Source organism: Pristiophorus japonicus, chromosome 2 (genome assembly GCF_044704955.1).
Source record: "Pristiophorus japonicus isolate sPriJap1 chromosome 2, sPriJap1.hap1, whole genome shotgun sequence".
In the NCBI taxonomy this organism is placed as follows: domain Eukaryota; kingdom Metazoa; phylum Chordata; class Chondrichthyes; family Pristiophoridae; genus Pristiophorus; species Pristiophorus japonicus.
In genome coordinates, this window is record NC_091978.1 from 89,856,284 (window position 1) to 89,879,056 (window position 22,773).

A 22,773-nucleotide genomic window follows, 5' to 3' on the forward strand; every position below is an offset into this window, starting at 1 on the left:
ATGCAGTATTATGTGGATAAATGTGAGGTTATCCACTTTGGGGGCAAAAATGCAAAGACAGATTATCTGAATGGCGGCAGATTAGGAAAAGGGGAGGTGCAACGAGACCTGGGTGTCATGGTTCATCAGTCATTGAAAGTTGGCATACAGGTACAGCAGACGGTGAAGGCGGCAAATGGTATGTTGACCTTCATAGCTAGGGGATTTGAGTATAGGAGCGGGGAGGTCTTACTGCAGTTGTACAGGGCCTTGGTGAGGCCTCATCTGGAATATTGTGTTCAGTTTTGGTCTCCTAATCTGAGGAAGGACGTTCTTGCTATTGAGGGAGTGCAGCGAAGGTTCACCAGACTGATTCCCAGGATGGCTGGACTGACATATGAGGAGAGACTGGATCAACTGGGCCTTTATACATTGGAGTTTAGAAGGATGAGAGGAGATATCATAGAAACATAAGATTCTGACGGGACGGGACAGGTTAGATGCAGGTAGAATGTTCCCGATGTTGGGGAAGTCCAGAACCAGGGGACACAGTCTTAGGATAAGGGGTAGGCCATTTAGGACTGAGATGAGGAGAAACTTCTTCACTCAGTTGTTAACCTGTGGAATTCCCTACCGCAGAGAGTTGTTGATGCCAGTTCATTGGATATATTCAAGAGGGAGTTAGATATGGCCCTTACGGCTAAGGGGATCAAGAGGTATGGAGAGAAAGCAGTAAAGAGGTACTGAGGGAATGATCAGCCATGATCTTATTGAATGGTGGTGCAGGCTCGAAGGGCCGAATGGCCTACTTTTGCACCTATTTTTTATGTTTGTATGCATCAGCATCATGCTCTGAACAAGCAGTGTCTCTCCAACTAGAGAACTGTATAACTATACTGAAGGTGCAGATCTTATAAGAGGCACTGTCCCATGGGTATTGACAGTCCACACGTACCTTGCCCAATTGGTCGTACGTTATGCTTGAATGCCAATTGTGATGCCCCACTTTTGCACCAGCTACACTTATAATTTAGTACCAACCAGGTATCTAATATTTTTTCCCAGTTGGCCAATAAACAGTTCAGAGATAAAAAGATGTTTAGCTGTTTTAGCCTTACACTTGTAAACAGGTCAATTATCAAATTACTGTTAAACGTTCAGGTATGTGGTCCATTGTTTTATCACCAAGATTAACAAGCACAAAATGTACTGACCTGCAAACATGGAATATCTCCTTCGGAGAAATCGAATGTGCCCACTACATCCTCTCCAATTTTATAGATGGTTTTGAAGATGCAAAACTTTCCAACCTTCCCCCGGATATTAGTAATGTTGTATAAATCTACATAGAATACACAAAGCAATCAGTTAGCTTTCAAAGTTATAAAAAAAGATTTTAGCACAAGCACAATATTACTGCTAAAACAATTTATTTGGATTTTAAAGCCTTGTTCAGTTAGCATTGCGTCATGCTTGTTTCATCAATGCGAAGACTCCCCCTCCCCTTTCAAGTTCCTTAGAATACAATACACATTCAGTGCATTTTTTTAAAAAATTAGTTTGTCCCACCAATCCCATAGCCCAGTGGTAAAGAGCCCAATTGCAGCACCCCAAATGAGATCAGATAACACACTATAAAGTAAGGACTGAACTTTGGATATTGCCTTTATTCACTAGGGTATTGGAGATGATTATTTCTATTTCATCAATCACCATATTATGGTGAACTGATACTGAAAGAGTATGTTAATTCGTGGAAATTATTAGAACAGAAACAGGTCAACAGAAATGTTATTAATATTTACTCATGGAGGAATTTTTAAAAATAAAGTACGTGAAGTGTATGAAAACTCCATCAGTCTTTGGCAATTGTTTTTGAATATTTTATCTTGACATGATTACTGTTCAATTTCTAAAGCACTTTGGGTCTACTGACATCACATCAGTTCCTTCACCCAGCCAGGCTCAGTAACTGCAAGCAATTCACCTTGATGTTGCCATCTGTATTGTTGAAGCCACAACAAAAAGAAAAAAGAAAGCGAATGCTCAAAATAGAATTGGCTTAAAATGGAATCATATTTAACAAGCTTTAAATTAAAAAAATTAGGAGAGCAAAATCACCTTTAAGTTATTTTCAGAAGTTCAAAAGAAGCAATTGTTATGGTTCCAACTACTTGAAGGGTAACCAGCACAAACAGGACATATTTTTGGTCATTACAGCAACTTTATTTTTATTTATTCATTTGTTCATGGCATTGGGGAATCACTGACAAGGCCACCTGTTATTGCCCATCCCTAATTGCCCTTGGGAAGATGATGGTGAGCAGCTTTCTTGAACTGCTGCAGTCTGTGTGGTGAAGATACTCCCACAGTGCTATCAGGGAGGGAGTTCCAGGATTTTGACTCAGTGACGATGAAGGAATGGCAATATACTTCCAAGTCAGCATGTTGTGTAACTTGGGAGGGGAACTTGCAGGTGATGATGCTCCCATGCACCTGTCCTTCAGGTGGTAGAGGCTGCGGGTTTGGGAGGTGCTGCTGAAGAAGCCTTGGCGAGTTGCTGCAGTGCATCTTGTAGATGGTACACACTGCAGCCATGGCATGTCGGTTGTGGAGGGAGTGAATGTTTAAGGTGGTGGATGGGATGCCAATCAAGTGGGCTGCTTGGTCTTGAATGGTGTTCAACTTCTAGAGTGTTGTTAGAGCCATACTCATCCAGGCAAGTGGAGAGTATTCCATCACACTCTTGACTGGTGCCTTGTAGATGGTGGAAAGGCTTTGGGGAGTCAAGAGGCGAGACACTCGCTGCAGAATACACAGCATCTGACCTACTCTGGTCACCATATTTACATGGCTGGTCTAGTTAATTTTCTGGTCAATGGTGACCGCAGGATGTTGATAGGGGATTCAGCAATGGTGCTGCTGTTGAATGTCAAGGGGTGGTGGTTAGACACTCACTTCTTAGAGATAGTCATTACCTTGCCACTTCTCAGCCCAAGCCTGAATGTCATCCAGGTCTTGCTGTATGCAGGCATGAACTGTTCCATTATCTGAGGAGTTGCGAATGGAACTGAACACTGGAGTCATCAGCAAACATCCCCACTTCTGACTTTTTGATGAAGGGAAGGTCATTGATTAAGCAGCTGAAGATGGTTGGGCCTAGGACACTGCCCTGAGGAACTCCTGCAGCTGTGACGATTGACCTCCAACCACCACAATCATCTTCCTTTGTGCTAGGTAGCCACTGGAGAGTTTTCCACTGATTCCACTTTTACTAGGAATCCTTGATGCCACACTCGGTCAAATGCTGCCTTGATGTCAAGGGTAGTCACTCTTACCTCACCTTTGGTCAGCTCTTTTGTCCATATTTGGACCGAGGCTGTAATGAGATCTGGAGCAGAGTAGATTTGTCCTGCTTTTTGTGGACAAGATATACTTGGGCAGTTTTCCACATTGTCAGATAGATGCCAGTGTTGTAGCTGTCGTGGAACAGCTTGGCTGGAGGCGCGGCTAGGTTTGGAGCACAAGTCTTCAGCACAACAGCTGGGATGTTGTCGGGGCCCATAACCTTTGCTGTATCCAGTGTGTTCAGCCAGTTCTTGATAACACATGGAGTGAATCGAATTAGCTGAAGACTGGCTTCTGTGATGGTGGGGACCTCAGGAGGAGGCCGAGATGAATCATTCACTTGGCTGAAAATGGTTGCAAATGCTTCAGCCTTGGCTTTTGCACTCAAGTACTGGGCTCCGCCATCATTGAAGACGGGGCTATTCATGGAGCCTCCTCCTCCCCCCATTAGTTGTTTAATTGTCTACCACCATTCATGACTGGATGTGGCAGAGATGCAGAGCTTTGATTTGATCCGTTGATTGTGGGATCGCTTAGCCTTGTCTATGGCATGTTGCTTCCGCTTTTTAGAATGCATGTAGTCCTGTGTTGCAGCCTCTCCAGGTTGGCACCTCATCTTTAGGTACATCTGGTGCTGCTCCTGGCATGCTCTTCTACACTCCTCATTGAACCAGGGTTGGTCCCCTAGTTTGATGGCAATGTTAGAGAGGGATATGCCAGGCCATGAGGTTACAGATTGTGGTGGAATACAATTCTGCTGCTATTGATAGCCAACAACACCTCATGGATGCCCATTTAGCAGTGTTAGTGCCTCATAACACGATGGAGCGTGTCCTCAGTGTGAAGACAGGAGTTTGTCTCCACAATGACTGTGCAGTGACCACTGCTACCAATTCTGTCATGGACAGATGCATCTGTGACGGTCGATTGGCGAGGACGAGGTCAAGAAGATATTTCCCTCGTTTTGTTTCTCTCACCACCTGCCGCAGGCCCAGTCTGGCAGCTATGCCCTTCAGGACTCGACCAGCTCAGTCAGCAGTGGTGCTACCGAGCCACTCTTAGTGATGGACATTGAAGTCCCCCACCCAGAGTACATTCTGTGCCCTTGCTACTCTCAGTGCTTCTTCCAAGTGGTGTTCAACATGGAAGAGTACTGATTTCATCAGCTGAGGGAGGGCAGTAGGTTGTAATCAGCAGAAGATTTCCTTGCCCATGCTTAACCTGAAATCACGAGACTTCATGGGATCCGGACTCAATGTTGAGGACTCCCAGGGCCACTCCCTCCCAACTGTATACCATTGTGTCGCCACCCCTGGTGAACGCCTCATGACCCTTCGGCTCACTCTAACCCAGAATCAGTATGCACGCGGCCTAACCCTAGAAGCTACGGACGAGGCCAAAGAGCTACTCCAGCCTTGAACAATCCCTGTCCAGAGTCCCAAGCTGATTCTCCTTGGCGACATTAATGCCAGAGTTGGAAAGGACACAGACCTCTGGAGAGGGGTGATTGGCAGGGAAAGGGTAGGGAAAACCAACCCCAATGGTATAATCCTCCTAACAAAATGCTCAGAACATGGTCTTGTCATAACCAACACATTGTTTTGTCAGAATGATAAGTACAAGATCTCCTGACAACACCCTCGGTCCAGGCACTGGCATCTGCCAGACGACGTCATCGTCCGAGCGAAAGACAAGGACGTCCGCATCAGTCACGCCATGACAGGAGCGGACGACTGCTGGACTGACCACCGCCTAATCCACTCGGTTATCTCCATTTGTTTATGACTAAAAAAATGATAAAGACAGAGAAGATAGTATATGAGAGTAAACTAGCAAGAAATATAAAAACAGACAGTAAGAGCTTCTAAATATATATAAAAAGGAAATGAATAGCTAAAGTAAACATTGGTCCCTTAGAGGATGGGACTGGAGAATTAATAATGGGAAACAGGGAAATGGCAGAGGCTTTGAACAAATATTTTATATCGGTCTTCATGGTAGAGGACACTAAAAACATCCCAACAATTGATAATCGAGGTGCTATTGCAGGGGTAGGGGGACTTAAAAACAACCACCATCACTAGCGATAAAGTACTAGGCAAACTAATGGGACTAAAGGTGGACAAGTCCCCTGGACCTGAAGGCATGCATCCTAAGGTCTTAAAAGTAGCTGCAGAGATAGTGGATGCATTGTTTGTAATCTACCAAAATTCCCTGAATTCTGGAGAGGTCCCAGTGGACTGGAAAACTACAAATGTAACACATCTATTGAAGAAAAGAGGGAGACAGAAAGCAGGAAACTATAGACCAGTTAGCCCAACAGCGCTCAGTGAGAAAATGCTGGAGTCCATCATTCATCATCATAGGCAGTCCCTCGGAATCAAGGAAAACAGTGAGTTCTTTGATGGCTGAACAATCCGATACGACTGTTCAGCCATCAGACCCTGTTATAGGTGGGACAGACATTCGTTGAGGGAAGGGGTCGGTGGGGCTAGTTTGCCGCGCACTCCTTCCGTTGCCTGCACTTGACCTCTTCACAATCTTTGCGTTGACTCAGAGCCCTCCCGGATTCACTTTCTCCAGCTCGGGCGGTCTTTGGCCAGGGTCTCCCAGGTGTCAGTGGTGATATCGCATTTTACCAGGGAGGCTTGGAGGGTGTCCTTGTAACCTTTGGCTCGTTTACCATGAAGGAGCTCCGCATAAAGCATTTGCTTAGGGAGTCTTTTATCTGGCATGCGAACTATGTGGCCTGCCCAGCGAAGCTGATCAAGTGTGGTCAGTGCTTCCATACTGGGGATGTTAGCCTGGACGAGGACACTGATGTTGGTGCGCCTGTCCTCCCAGGGGATTTGTAGGATCTTGCGGAGACAGCGTTGGTAGTATATCTCCAGCGACTTGAGGTGCCTTCTATACATCGTCCATGCCTCAGATCCATACTACAGCCCTGTAGACCATGAGCTTGGTGGTAGATTTGAGGGCCTGGTCTTCAAACACTCTTTTCCTCAGACGGCTGAAGCTGCACTGGCGCACTGGAGGCGATGTTGAATCTCCGCATCAAAGTCTGCCTTTGTTGCTAAGAGGCTCCCGAGATATGGAAAATGGTCCATGTTGTCATTACAATCCATCATTAAGGAAGTAGTAGCAGGACATTTTGAAAATCATAATGCAGTCAAGCAGAGTCAGCATGAAAGGGAAATCATGTTTGACAAGTTTGCTGGAGTTCTTAGACATAACGAGCAGAGTGGATAAAGGAGGACCAGTTGATGCCATATATTTGGATTTTCAGAAGGCATTTGATAAGGTGTCACGCAAAAGGTTACTGCAGAAGATAAGAGCTCACGGGGTTGGGGTAATATATTAGTGTGGATAGAGGATTGGCTAACTAACAGAAAACAGAGTTGGGATAAATGGGTCATTTTCGGCTGGAAAAATGTAACTAGTGCAGTGCCTCAGGGATCAGTGCTGGGGCTTCAACTATTTACAATTTATATTGACTTAGATGAAGGGACCGAGTGTAACGTAGTCAAATTTGCTTTTGATACAAAAATAAGTGGGAAAGCAAGTTGTGAGGATGACGCAAAAAGTCTACAAAGGGATATAGACAGGCTAAGTGAATGGGCAAAAATTTGGCAGATGGAGTATAATGTGGGAAAATGTAAAGTTATCCACTTTGGCAGAAAAAATAGAAAAGCAAATTATAATTTAAATGGGGAGAGATTACAGAGGGATCTGGGGGTTCTTGAGCATGAAACGCAAAAAGTTAGTATGCAGGTACAGCAAGTAATCAGGAAAGCAAATGGAATGCTGGCCTTTATTGCAAGGGAGATGGAGTATAAAAGTAGGGAAGTCCTGCTCCAACTGTACAGGGTGTTGTTAAGACCACACCTGGTGTACTGTGTACAGTTTTGGTCTCCTTATTTAAGGAAGGATATATTTGCACTGGAGACAGTTCAGAGAATGTTCACGAGGTTGATTCCCAAGATGAAGGGGTTGTCATATGAAGAGATTGAGCAGGTTGGGCCTATACTCCTTGGAGTTTAGAAGAATGAGAGGTGATCTTATTGAAACATATAAGGGGCTCAATTTTCCCCAAAGCTGTTTTTTGGTGTACTTGAAGAGTTATGCCTGTTTTTTTGGGGGCCCAGGTACGTCGAAAAAAAATCATCCAAGTTTCCCCGTTTTGAATTCTTCATTTTGGCACCGCCTAGCCTGTCGTGTAGTTTTGTAGGTGGAAACCAAAATCTGCGCCAAAGAGATCGGGTTGCCACGGTAACCAGGGACACAATGCAGGCAGAGGCTAGAAAGTGAAACATACAGCCAGCGCACAGCAACCGGCACAAGCACATTAAATATTGCAGCAACTTACCAAGCACATTAAACCTAAGAAATAGGAGCAGGAGTAGGGCATACGGCCTCTCGAGCCTGCTCTGCCATTTAATATGATCATGGCTGGTCCGATCATGGACTCAGGTCCACTTCTCTGCCCGCTCCCCATAATCCCTTATCAATTAAAAACTGTTTATCTCTGTCTTAAATCTATTCAATGACCCAGCTTCCACAGCTCTCTGAGGCAGCAAATTCCACAGAATTATAACCCTGAGAAGAAATTCCTCCTCATCTCAGTTTTAAATGGGCAGCCCCTTATTCTAAGATTATGCCCCCTAGTTCTAGTCTCTCCTATCAGTGGAAACATCCTCTCTGTATCCACCTTGTCAAGCCCCTCATAATCTTGTATGTTTTGATAAGATCCCCTCTCATTCTTCTGAATTCCAATGAGTAGAGGCCCAACCTACTCAACCTTTCCTCATAAGTCAACCCCCTCATCTCTGGAATCAACCTAGTGAGCCTTCTCCAAACTGCCTCCAAAGCAAGTATATCCTTTCTTGAATATGGAAACCAAAACTGTATTCCAGGTGTGGCCTCACCAATACCCTGTATAACTGTAGCAAGACTTCCCTGCTTTTATACTCCATCCCCTTTGCAATAAAGGCCAAGATTCCATTGGCCTTCCTGATAGAAACATAGAAAATAGGTGCAGGAGTAGGCCATTCGGCCCTTTGAGCCTGCACCGCCATTCAATGAGTTCATGGCTGAACATGCAACTTCAGTACCCCATTCCTGCTTTCTCGCCATACCCCTTGATCCCCCTAGTAGTAAGGACTACATCTAACTCCTTTTTGAATACATTTAGTGAATTGGCCTCAACAACTTTCTGTGGTAGAGAATTCCACAAGTTCTCCTCATCTCGGTCCTAAATGGCTTACCCCTGATCCTTAGACTGTGACCCCTGGTTCTGGACTTCCCCAACATTGGGAACATTTTTCCTGCATCTAACATGTCTAACCCCGTCAGAATTTTAAACGTTTCTATGAGATCCCCTCTCATTCTTCTGAACTCCAGTGAATACAAGCCCAGCTGATCCAATCTTTCTTGATATGTCAGTCCCGCCATCCCGGGAATCAGTCTGGTGAACCTTCGCTGCACTCCCTCAATAGCAAGAATGTCCTTCCTCAAGTTAGGAGACCAAAACTTACACAATACTCCAGGTGTGGCCTCACCAAGGCCCTGTACAACTGTAGTAACACCTCCCTGCCCCTGTACTCAAATCCCCTCGATATGAAGGCCAACATGCCATTTGCTTTCTTAACCGCTTGCTGTACCTGCATGCCAACCTTCAATGACTGATGTACTATGACACCCAGGTCCCGTTGCACCTCCCCTTTTCCTAATCTGTCACCATTCAGATAATAGTCTGTCTCTCTGTTTTTAACCACCAAAGTGGATAACCTCACATTTATCCACATTATACTTCATCTGCCATGCATTTGCCCACTCACCAAACCTATCCAAGTCACTCTGCAGCCTCATAGCATCCTTCTCGCAGCTCACACTGCCACCCAACTTAGTGTCATCCGCAAATTTGGAAATACTACATTTAATCCCCTCGTCTAAATCATTAATGTACAATGTAAACAGCTGGGGCCCCAGCACACAACCTTGCGGTACTCGACAAGTCACTGCCTGCCATTCTGAAAAGTACCCATTTACTCCTACTCTTTGCTTCCCTGTCTGCCAACCAGTACTCAATCCATGTCAGCACACTACCCCCAATCTCATGTGCTTTAACTTTGCACATTAATCTATTGTGTGGGAGTGGGACCTTGTCGAAAGCCTTCTGAAAGTCCAAATACACCACATCAACTGGTTGTCCTTTGTCCACTCTACTGGAAACATCCTCAAAAAATTCCAGAAAATTTGTCAAGCATGATTTCCCTTTCACAAATCCATGCTGACTTGGACCTATCTTTCCAAATGCGCTGCTATGACATCCTTAATAATTGATTCCATCATTTTACCCACTACCGATGTCCGGCTGACCGGTCTATAATTCCCTGTTTTCTCTCTCCCTCCTTTCTTAAGAAGTGGGGTTACATTGGCTACCCTCCACTCCATAGGAACTGATCCAGAGTCTATGGAATGTTGGAAAATGAAAAATGACTGTCAATGCATCCGCTATTTCCAAGGCCACCTCCTTAAGTACTTTGGGATGCAGTCCATCAGGCCCTGGGGATTTATTGGCCTTCAATCCCATCAATTTCCCCAACACAATTTCCCGACTAAGGATTTCCCTTAGTTCCTCCTTCTTACTAGACCCTCTGACCCCTTTATTATCCGGAAGGTTATTTGTGTCCTCCTTAGTGAATACCGAACCAAAGTACTTATTCAATTGGTCTGCCATTTCTTTTTCCCCATTATGACTTCCCCTGATTCTGACTGCAGGGGACCTATGTTTGTCTTTACTAACCTTTTTCTCTTTACATTCCGGTGCTAGGCAGCGTCACGGTAGTCGTGACCCACAAAGATTCGGAGAACAGATTGCCACTCTGGATTGTCCCAGGGGATGGTCCCGCACTGATGGGGAGGAGTTGGCTGGCTGTATTGAACTGGAGATGGGGCGATGTCAATGCAATTTCTTCTGTGGAGTGAGTATCATGCTTCACAGGTCCTGGACAAAATTGACTCATTATTTCAACCCGGCATTGGCACTTTCATGGGGACCAAGGTAGTGATTCACATAAACCCGGACGCCAGGCCAGTACACCACAAGGCCAGAGCGGTGCCGTACGTGATGCGGGAAAAAAAAAAGGCGGCGAATTGGACTGCCTGCTGAGGGAAGGCATCATCTTGCCAGTTGAATTCAGTGACTGGGCAAGCCCGATTGTGCCGGTGCTCAAGGCGGATGGGTCAGTCAGGATATGTGGTGATTACAAGGCCACCATCAATCAGGTATCACTTCAAGACCAGTACCCGCTACCGAGAATGGAGGACCTCTTTGCAATGCTATCCGGTGGCAAACTTTTTTCAAAATTGGACCCGACCTCAGCTTACATGACCCAGGAGCTGGCGAGTGAATTGAAGAAGCTGACCACCATCACGACACACAAGGGGTTGTTTGAGTACAACAGATGTCTGTTCGGGATTCGCTCGGCTGCCGCGACCTTTCAACGAAATATGGAAAGCCTCCTCAAGTCGATTCCAAGGACAGTGGTTTTTCAAGACGACATCCTCATCACGGGTTGTGATACTGAAGAACACCTCCGCAACCTGGAGGAGGTGCTACGCAGACTGGACCGGGTAGGTCTGCGACTGAAAAAGGCGAAGTGCGTCTTCCTAGCTCCAGAGGTAGAATTCCTGGGGATGAGGGTAGCAGCAGATGGGATCAGACCTACTGCGTCCAAAACAGAAGCGATCCAGAGAGCACCCAGACCCTGTAACACAACGGAGCTTCGTTCGTTCCTGAGGCTCCTGAACTATTTTGGTAACTTTCTTTCCAAATTGAGCACGCTGTTAGAGTCGCTCCTACGTAAAGGTCGCGAATGGGTCTGGGGGGACAGCCAGGAAAGAGCTTTTGATGGAGCATAACAAATTGCGTGCTCTAACAATCTGTTAACGCTATATGACCCATGTAAGAAACTTGTTTTATCGTGCGACGTGTCGTCCTATGGGGTCAGGTGTGTGTTGCAGCATGTTAATGCCAAGGGTCAGTTAAAGCCGATAGCTTATGCCTCCAGAAGTCTGTCCCAGGCAGAACGGGGCTACGGGATGGTAGAAAAGGAAGCGCTTGCATGTGTATATGCAGGAAATTTGAGCTGGAGACAGATCACAAACCCCTAACGTCCCTTTTGGCCGACAAGGCCATAAATGTAAATGCATTGGCCCGCATAGAGGTGGGCACTCACGTTAGCCGCCTATGACTATACAATTCGGCACAGACCGGGCACTGAAAACTGCGCCGATGCACTCAGCAGGCTCCCACTAGCCACCACCAAGGGGGCAACCGAGCATGCTGCTGAGATGGTCATGGCTGTTGAAGCTTTCGAAAGCAAAGGCTCACCAGTGACAGCTCGTCAGATTAAAGTCTGGACAAATAGAGACCCGCTACTGTCTTTAGTCAAGAAATGTGTCCTGAATGGGGACTGGGCAGCCACGTACGGGGCATGCCCTGAGGAATTCAAACCATTTCACAGGCGCAAGGATGAACTCTTGATTCAGGCCGATTGCCTACTATGGGGAAACCGAGTAGTCATGCCCCAGATGGGCAGAGAGATGTTCATCAGAGAACTCCACAATGAGCACCCGGGCATTGTCATGATGAAGGCAATTGCCAGGTCACACATTTGGTGATCACTTGCTGTACCTGCATACTAACCTTTTGTGTTTCATGCACAAGTACCCCCAGGTCCCGCTGTACTGCAGCACTTGGCAATTTTTCTCCATTTAAATAATAACTTGCTCTTTGATTTTTTTTCTGCCAAAGTGCATAACCTCACACTTTCCGACATTATACTCCATCTGCCAGATCCAGCAACTAGCCGACAATCACGACATGCGTGGATTTTTTAGCGTAATCAAGACCACCTACGGCCCAAGCACTCAAGGTCCTATTCCATGGAGAACCAAGAACGGAGAGGTGCTCATCAAGGACAGAGAGGCAGTCAGTGCCCACTAGAAGGAACATTGAGGATCTCTTCAACCAAGACTCTGTCTTTGACGAGAGTGTCCTTAATTCCATCCCACAGCATGCTACCTGTCACCTCGGCACAATCCCAGTGCAGCACGAGGTTGAAAAGGCCATCCGACAACTAAAAAAACATAGCCTCAGGAGCAGATGGAATCCCCACCGAAGTACGAAAAGCATAGAGGTGATGCCCTCTTGGCGCGAATCCATGTAAGGAGGGTTGCATGCCAGGGGATCTCAGAGATGCCGCAATCGTGACCATCTTCAAGAAAGGGGACAAGTCCGATTGTGGTAATTACAGAGGCGTTTCCCTGTTGTCTGCTGCAGGGAAAATTACCACAAGAATACTCCTCAATCGTCTCCTCCCAGTGGCTGAAGCGCTCCTCCCAGAGTCGCAATGTGGATTCCGCCCACTAAAAAACACAACGGACATAATCTTCATCGTGCAACAAATCCAAGAAAAATATAGGGAGCAGCATCAACCCCTGTACATGGCTTTCTTTGACCTCACAAAAGCCTTCGACTCTCAACTGTGAAGGATTATGTCCTTCTCAAATTCAGCTGTCTTCAAAAATCTGTCGCCATCCTCCGCCTGCTTCACGATGACATACAAACCGTGATTCTTACCAATGGATCCACCGTAGACCCAATACAAGTGTAGACCGGGGTCAAGCAAGCTGTGTCATCGCACCAACGCTCTTATCAATCTTCCTCGCTGCAATGCTTCATTTCACCTTTAACAAGCTCCCCGCTGGAGTGGAGTTAATCTACAGGACAAGCGGGAAATTGTTCAACCTCCAATGCCTCCAGATACAAGGTTGCTCCAACATCTGTCATTGTGCATAAATGCAAGTGTCATCTGCATATTGTAATTCACTCAGAGACCGAACTCCAAACCATCGTTGACACCTTCACTGAAGCGTACGACAGTCTAGGCCTTACGTTAAACATGAGTTCTCTACCAACCTGCCCCCGCCACACAGGACTGCTCCCTGATTATCTAGATCCAAGACGAGACCTTGGACAATGTGGACCACTTCCTATACCTTGGGAGCCAATATCAGCCAGGACAGAAATCGATGACTAAGTCCAACGCCGCCTTCAGTGTGCCAGTGTAGCCTTCGGCCAACTGAAGAAGAATGTTTGAAGAGCAGGATCTCAAACCTGGCATGTAGTGATACCTGCCTTCCTCTATGCTTCAGAGACATGGACTATGTACACAGTAGGCACCTCAAAGCACTGAAGAACCACCAACGCTACCTCCGCTAAATCCTGCAAATTCATTGGCAGGATAGGCGCACCAATGTCAGCATTCTTTCTCAGGCCAACATCCCCAGCATCGGGGCATTGACCACGTTCGATCAGCTCCGATGGACGGGTCACATTGTCCGCATGCCCGATACTACACTCTCGAAACAAGCACTCTACTCCGAGCTACGTCACGGCAGACGAGCCCCATGAGGGCAGAGAAAACGTTTCAAGGACACCCTCAAAGCCTCCTTGAAAACATGCAACATCCCCACCGACTATTTGGAATCCCAGGCCCAAGACCGCTCAAAGTGGAGGAGAAGCATCCGAGAAGGCGCCGAACACTCGAGTCTCTTCGCCGGGAGCATGCGAAAGCCAAGTACAAACAGTGGAAGGAGCGTACAACAAATCAAGCATCCCACCCATCTATCCCTCCAACCACCATCTACCTCACTTGTGACAAAGACTGCAGATCTCGCATTGGTCTCATTTTAGTGTGGTAGCAAGTCATCCTCGACTCCAGGGGACAGCCCAAGAAGATGACGACCCCTTGTGGGTCTATTCTGCCGGTGGGACAGGACATACCCAGGGATGGTGATGTAGGAGTCTCGGACATTGGCTGAACGGTACGATTCTGTGAGTATGATTATGTCAGGCTGTTGCTTGACTAGTCTATGGGACAGCTCTCCCAACTTTGGCATAAGTCCCCAGATGTTGGTGAGCAGGACATTGCAGGGTCAACTGGGCTGGGTGTGCTATTGTTGTGTCCGTAGCCAGAAGTTGATGCCGGGTGGTCCGTCTGGTTTTATTCTTGTTTCACAGCAGTTTGTTACAACAGAGTGGCTTGCTAGGCCATTTCAGAGGGCAGTTAAGAGTCAATCACATTGCTTTGGGTTTGGAGTCACATATAGGCCAGACCAGGTAAGGACGGATTTCCTTCCCTAAAAGGATATTAATGAAGCAGTTTTTACGACAATCTGATAGCTAATTAGTCTGATAGTTGATTAATTAGCAATCTTGTTGTGCGAGGCCCCTTGGGGAAGAGTGACCATAATATGGTAGAATTCTTCAGTAAGATGGAGAGTGACACAGTTAATTCAGAGAATAGGGTCCTGAAATTAAAGAAAGATAACTTTGATGGTATGAGACGTGAATTGGCTAGGATAGACTGGCAAATGATACTTAAAGGGTTGACGGTGGATAGGCAATGGCAGACATTTAAAGATCACATGGATGAACTTCAACAATTGTACATCCCTGTCTGGTGTAAAAATAAAACGGAGAAGGTGACTCAACCGTGGCGAACAAGGGAAATTAGGGATATTGTTAAATCCAAGGAAGAGGCGTTTAATTGGCCAGAAAAAGCAGCAAATCTGAGGACTGGGAGAAATTTAGAATTCAGCAAAGGAGGACAAAGGGTTTAATTAGGAGGGGGAAAATAGAGTATGAGAGTAAGCTTGCAGGGAACATAAAAACTGACTGCAAAAGCTTCTATAGATATGTGAAGAGAAAAAGATTAGTAAAGACAAACGTCGGTCCCTTGCAATCAGAATCAGGTGAATTTATAATGGGGAACAAAGAAATGGCAGACCAAGTTAACAAATACTTTGGTTCTGTCTTCACTAGGGAAGATACAAATAACCTTCGGGAAATACTAGGGTACCGAGGGTCTAGCGAGAAGGAGGAATTGAAGGAATTCCTTATTAGTCAGGAAATTGTGTTAGAGAAATTGATGGGATTGAAGGCCGATAAATCTCCAGGGCCTGACAGTCTGCATCCCAGAGTAATTAAGGAAGTGGCCCTAGAAATAGTGGATGCATTGATGGTCATTTTCCAACATTCTATAGACTTTGGATCAGTTCCTGTGGATTGGAGGGTAGCTAATGTAACCCCACTTTTTAAAAAAAGGAGGGAGAGAAAACAGGGAATTATAGACCGGTTAGCCTGACATCGGTAGTGGGGAAAATGTTGGAATCAATTATTAAAGATGTAATAACAGCGCATTTGGAAAGTAGTGACAGGATCGGTCCAAGTCAGCATGGATTTATGAAAGGGAAATCATGCTTGACAAATCTTCTAGAATTTTTTGAGGATTTAACTAAGAGTGTACAAGGGAAAACCAGTGGATGTGGTGCATTTGGACTTTCAAAAGGCTTTTGACAAGGTCCCACACAAGAGATTAGTGTACAAAATTAAAGCACATGGTATCGGGGGTAATGTATTGACGTGGATAGAGAACTGGTTGGCAGACAGAAAGCAAAGAGTAGGAATAAACGGGTCCTTTTCAGAATGGCAGGCAGTGACTAGTGGGGTACCACAAGGTTCAGTGCTGGGACTCCAGCTATTTACAATGTACATTAATGATTTAGACAAAGGAATTGAATGTAATATCTCCAGGTTTGCCGATGACACTAAGCTGGGTGGCAGTGTGAGCTGTGAGGAGGATGCTAAAAGGCTGCAAGGTGGCTTGGACAGGTTAGGCGAGTGGGCAATGCATGGCAGATACAGTATAATGTGGATCAATGTGAGGTTATCCACTTTGGTGGCAAAAACAGGAAGGCAGAATATTATCTGAATGGTGACAGATTAGGAAAAGGGGAGGTGCAACGAGACCTAGGTGTCATGGTACATTAGTCATTGAAAGTTGGCATGCAAGTACAGCAGATGGTGAAGGCGGCAAATGGCATGTTGGCCTTCATAGCGAGAGGATTTGAGTATAGGAGCAGGGAGGTCTTACTGCAGTTGTACAGGGCCTTGGTGAGGCCACACCTTGAATATTGTGTACAGGTTTGGTTTCGTAATCTGAGGAAGGACATTCTTGCTATTGAGGAATTGCAGCGAAGGTTCACCAGACTGATTCCCGGGATGGCAGGACTGACATATGAAGAAAGACTGGATCGACTAGGCTTGTATTCACTGGAATGTCGAAGAATGAGAGGGGATCTCATAGAAACATATCAAATTCTGACGAGATTAGACAGATTAGTTGCAGGAAGAATGTTCTCAATGTTGGGGAAGTCCAGAACCAGGGGTCACAGTCTAAGGATAAGGGTGACCCCTAGGACATTGGTTCCGGTCCTGCCCAGGTGCAGACCGTCCGGTTTGTACTGGTCCCACCTCCCCCAGAACCGGTTCTAATGCCCCAGGTATTTGAATCCCTCCCTGCTGCATCACTGCTCAAGCCACGTATTCATCTGAGCTATCCTGCGATTCCTACTCTGACTAGCTCGTGGCACTGGTAGCAATCCCGAGATTACTACTTTTGAGGTTCTATGTTTTAATTTAGCTCCTGCTCCTTAAATTCGTCTCGTAGGACCTCATCCCTTTTTTTACCTATATCGTTGGTACCAATGTGCACCACGACAACTGGCTGTTCAACCTCCCTTTTCAGAATGTCCTGCACCCGCTCCGAGACATCCTTGACCCTTGCACCAGGGAGGCAACATACCATCCTGGAGTCTCGGTTGCGGCCGCAGAAACACCTATCTATTGCCCTTACAATTGAATCCCCTATCACTATCGCTCTCCCACTCTTTTTCCTGCCCTCCTGTGCAGCAGAGCCAGCCACGGTGCCATGAACTTGGCTGCTGCTGCCCTCCCCTGATGAGTCATCCCCCTCAACAGTACTCAAAGCGGTGTATCTGTTTTGCAGGGGGATGACCGCAGGGGACCCCTGCACTACCTTCCTTGCACTGCTCTTCCTATTGGGGGGGGGGGGGTGGGGGGGGGGGGGAAGGAGGAGTTAAACTAATATGGCAGGGGAATGGGAACCAATGCAGGGAAACAGAGGGAAACAAAATGGAGACAAAAGCAAAAGACAGAAAGGAGATGAGTAAAAGTGGAGGACAGAGAAACCCAAGGCAAAAAACAAAAAGGGCCACTGTACAGCAAAATTCTAAAAGGGTCAAAGTGTAATAAAAAGGCAAGCATGAAAGCTCGGTGCCTCAATGCAAGGAGTAATCGGAACCCAGGAGTGGGCTCTGAGGTAGTTAGAGTGGGTGAGAGCTCAGATGAACAGGACCCCAAGAAAGAATGCAAAAGGCAGGAGGCAACAGAGCAGAGTAGCACTGGGGTAAGTGTAAACCACAAGGTGATAGGAAGGGACAATATGTATGAATATAAAAGGGGCTGCAGGAGGGGTCAAAACTAAAAATCATGGTTTAAAAACTAGTATTAAAACACTCTACCGAAACGCACGCAGCATTCGAAATAAAGTAAATGAGTTGACGGCACAAATCATTACAAATGGGTATGATTTGGTGGCCATTACAGAAACATGGTTGCAGGGTGGCCAAGACTGGGAATTAAACATACAGGGGTATCTGACAATTCAGAAAGATAGACAAGAAGGGAAAGGAGGTGGGGTAGCTCTGTTAATAAAGAATGATATCAGGGCAGTTGTGAGAGACGATATTGGCTCTAATGAACAAAATGTTGAATCATTGTGGGTGGAGATTAGAGATAGTAAGGGGAAAAAGTCACTGGTGGGCGTAGTTTATAGGACCCAAATAATAACTTCACAGTGGGGCGGGCAATAATCAAGGGAATAATGGAGGCATGTGAAAAAGGAACGGCAGTAATCATGGGGGATTTTAACCTACATATCGATTGGTCAAATCAAATCGCACGGGGTAGCCTTGAGGAGGAATTCATAGAATGCATACGGGATTGTTTCTTAGAACAGTATGTTACAGAACCTACAAGGGAGCAAGCTATCTTAGATCTGGTCCTGTGTAATGAGACAGGAAAAATAAACTATCTCCTCGTAAAAGATCCTCTCGGAATGAGTGATCACAGTATGGTTGAATTTGTAATACAGATTGAGGGTGAGGAAGTAGTGTCTCAAACGAGCATACTATGCTTAAACAAAGGGGACTACAGTGGGATGAGGGCAGAGTTGGCTAAAGTAGACTGGAAACACAGACTAAACGGTGGCACAATTGAAGAACAGTGGAGGACTTTTAAGGAGCTCTTTCATAGTGCTCAACAAAAATATATTCCAGTGAAAAACAAGGGCGGTAAGAGAAGGGATAACCAGCCGTGGATAACCAAGGAAATAAAGGAGAGTATCAAATTAAAAACCAATGCATATAAGGTGGCCAAGGTTAGTGGGAAACTAGAAGATTGGGAAAATTTTCAACGACAGCAAAGAATGACTAAGAAAGCAATAAAGAAAGGAAAGATAGATTACGAAAGTAAACTGCGCAAAACATAAAAACAGATAGTAAAAGCTTTTACCGATATATAAAACGGAAAAGAGTGACTAAAGTAAATGATGGTCCCTTAGAAGATGAGAAGGAGGATTTAATAATGGGAAATGTGGAAATGGCTGAGACCTTAAACAATTATTTTGCTTCGGTCTTCACAGTGGAAGACACAAAAACCATGCCAACAATTGCTGGTCACGGGAATGTGGGAAGGGAGGACCTTGAGATAATCACTATGGACCTTGAAATAATCACTATCACTAGGGGGGTAGTGCTGGACAGGCTAATGGGACTCAAGGTAGACAAGTCCCCTGGTCCTGATGAAATGCATCCCAGGGTATTAAAAGAGATGGCGGAAGTTATAGCAGATGCATTCGTTATAATCTACCAAAATTCTCTGGACTCTGGGGAGGTACCAGCGGATTGGAAAGCAGCTAATGTAACGCCTCTGTTTAAAAAAGGGGGCAGACAAAAGGCAGGTAACTATAGGCCGGTTAGTTTAACATCTGTAGTGGGGAAAATGCTTGAAGCTATCATTAAGGAAGAAATAGCAGGACATCGAGATAGGAATAGTGCAATCAAGCAGACGCAACATGGATTCATGAAGGGGAAATCATGTTTAACTAATTTACTGGAATTCTTTGAGGATATGATGAGCATGGTGGATAGAGGTGTACCAATGGATGTGGTGTATTTAGATTTCCAAAAGGCATTCGATAAGGTGCCACACAAAAGGTTACTGCAGAAGATAAAGGTACGCGGAGTCAGTGGAAATGTATTAGCATGGATAGAGAATTGGCTAACGAACAGAAAGCAGAGAGTCGGGATAAATGGGTCCTTTTCGGGTTGGAAATCGGTGGTGAGTGGTATGCCACAGGGATCGGTGCTGGGACCACAACTGTTTATAATATACATAGATGACCTGGAAGAGGGGACAGAGTGTAGTGAAACAAAATTTGCAGATGACACAAAGATTAGTGGGAAAGCGGGTTGTGTAGAGGACACAGAGAGGCTGCAAAGAGATTTAGATAGGTTAAGCGAATGGGCTAAGGTTTAGCAGATGGAATACAATGTCGGAAAATGTGAGGTCATCCACCTTGGAAAAAAAAAAACAGTAAAAGGGAATATTATTTGAATGGGGAGAAATTACAACATGCTGCGGTGCAGAGGGACCTGGGGGTCCTTGTGCATGAAACTCTTTTTGGAAAAGCCTACTGCACCTGGTATTCCCAGGCAGTCTCCCATCCAAGTACTAACGAGGCACAACTCTGCTTAGCTTTCAAGATCATACGAGATCGGGCATTTTCAGACTAGTCCCAAAAAGTTAGTTTGCAGGTGCAGCAGGTAATCAGGAAGGCGAATGGAATGTTGGCCTTCATTGCGAGAGGGATGGAGTACAAAAGCAGGGAGATTCTGCTGCAACTGTATAAGGTATTGGTGAGGCCGCACCTGGAGTATTGCGTGCAGTTTTGGTCACCTTACTTCAGGAAGGAGATACTAGCTTGGAGGGGGTACAGAGACGATTCACTAGGCTGATTCCGGAGATGAGGGGGTTACCTTATGATGATAGATTGAGTAGACTGGGTCTTTACTCGTTGGAGTTCAGAAGGATGAGGGGTGATCTTATAGAAACATTTAAAATAATGAAAGGGATAGACAAGATAGAGGCAGAGAGGTTGTTTCCACTGGTCGGGGAGACTAGAACTAGGGGGCATAGCCTCAAAATACAGGGGAGCCAATTTAAAACTGAGTTGAGAAGGAATTTCTTCTCCCAGAGGGTTGTGAATCTGTGGAATTCTCTGCCCAAGCAAGCAGTTGAGGCTAGCTCATTGAATGTATTCAAATCACAGAAAGATAGATTTTTAACCAATAAGGGAATTAAGGGTTACGGGGAGTGGGCAGGTTAAGTGGAGCTGAGTCCACGGCCAGATCAGCCATGATATTGTTGAATGGCGGAGCAGGCTCAAGGTGCTTGATGGCCTACTCCTGTTCCATGTTCTTATGTTTGCCATTTAGGACCGAGAGGAGGAGAAGCTTCTTCACTCAGAATTGTGAATCTGTGGAATTCTCTACCATAAAGTTGTTGAGGCCAGTTCGTTAGATATATTGAAAAGGGAGTTCGATGTGGCCCTTATGGCTAAAGGGATCAAGAGGTATGGAGAGAAAGCAGGACTGGGGTACTAAACTTGCATGATCAGCCATGATCATATTGAATGGTGGTGCTGGCTCAAAGGGCCAAATGGTCTACTTTTGCACATATTTTCTATGTTTCTATGTTTCATGGTCACCATTTCTGATACAAGCCTTTTATTCCAGATTTTTTACTTAATTTAACTGAATTTAATTTCCCAGCTGCCGTGGTGGGATTTGAACTCACGTCTCTGGATCATTAGTCCAGGCCTCTGGATTGCTAGTCCAGTAACATTACCACTATGCTACCGATCCTGATTTTGTATTTTGGGGAAACCACTCTGCATATAAATGCAGCAATTTCATTAATAGGTTGGCAAAGCTCTAGTTTGATGAGTACAACAGCACCTGGAAGAAATCCTAGTCTCTATCTAATGCTGGTGTCATTATTCAATACTCACGAAGACTACGGCGAGATGTGCTGGTCATTAGCATTTCCGTTGCCAGGTCTACTAATCTCGTGTCTTTTTTAATGCTCTCATCGTCATCCAAAAATGGGTTTGTCGGTGCGACAGCTTCATCTGGAGGAAACTGATAATCTTCTAGCCCTGATGCGAAAAAAATTTGCATGTTCACTAAAATGCATAGTGTATTAATGAACGAAATCTAGTTATTTACACAGTCACACCCAAATGCAAATTTTCATTTTTACTGCCATGCAGAAAATGGGTGATAGCAGATCAGTCGCCCGATTTACACAATGCCTGAAGATCAATAGAAATCAAAATCAGGCAGTCTCCAAAATTGGAGGGCAATCTGCTACCACCCGATTTCTGTAAGTGCCAAAAGTGAAAATTAACCCATCCCCAGCATTTAACACTTAATTAACTACTTCTGGAAATGCAGCTGCTGCTAGATTGGGAGCTACGGTCTACAATGCTTCAATTTTTAAAACTAATTTAAGGATTGGTTAATGGACAGAAAACAGAGAGTAGGAATAAATGGGTCATTTTCGGGTTGGCAGGCTGTAACTAGTAGGGTACGACAAGGATCAGTGATTGGGCCTCAGCTATTTACAATCTATATCAATGTTTTGAATAAGGGGACCAAATGTTATATATCCAAGTTTGCTGATGATACCAAGTTAGGTGCGAATATAAGTTGTGAGGAAGATGCAAAGTGTCTACCAGGGGACATAGACAGGTTAAGCGAGTAGGCAAGAACATGGCAAATGGAATATAATGTGGAGAAATGTTTATTTTTCCTGTAAAGGGACAGAGGGACCTGGGTGTCTTTGTACAGTAATTGCTGAAAGTTAATAGAGGTGCAGCAAGCAATTAGGAAAGCAAATTATATGTTGGCCTTTAAAAGACTTGGATTTATCCAACGCCTTTCACGACCACCAGACGTCTCAAAGCACTTTACAGCCAATGAAGTACATTGGAATGTAATCATGGTTGTAATGTAGGAAACATGGCAGCCAATTTGCGCACAAGCAAGCTCCCATAAACAGCAATGTGATAATGACCAGATAATGTTTTTATTATGTTGATTGAGGGATAAATATTGGCCAGGACATCAGGGATAACTCTTGCTCTTCTTCGAAATCATGCCATGGGATCTTTTACGTCCACTTGAGAGAGCAGACAGGATCTCGGTTTAACGTCTCATCCAAGTGCAGCGCTCCCTCAGTGTTGGCCTAGATTTTTCATGCTCAAGTCCCTGGAGTGGGACTTGAAACCAAAACCTTTGACAGAGGCGAGAGTGCTACCCACTGAACCATAGCGAACACTTATTACAAAAGGATTTGGAGTACAAGCATAAAAGATGTCTTACTGCAAT

General features: G+C 45.3%; 1 protein-coding gene across 2 annotated transcripts in view; it reads right to left on the minus strand.

Annotated features, from left to right (window-relative positions):
* The window catches only part of rgp1 (GP1 homolog, RAB6A GEF complex partner 1), a 60,035-nt gene that overhangs the window by 24,449 nt on the left and 12,813 nt on the right, over positions 1 to 22,773 (minus strand). For both annotated transcript variants that reach the window (XM_070862490.1, XM_070862489.1), the window contains 2 exons: positions 21,393 to 21,539; positions 1,194 to 1,321 (listed from right to left, as the gene is read on the minus strand). In XM_070862490.1, coding sequence (XP_070718591.1) covers positions 1,194 to 1,321; positions 21,393 to 21,539 — 275 coding nt within the window. The remainder of the gene's footprint in view (positions 1 to 1,193; positions 1,322 to 21,392; positions 21,540 to 22,773) is intronic.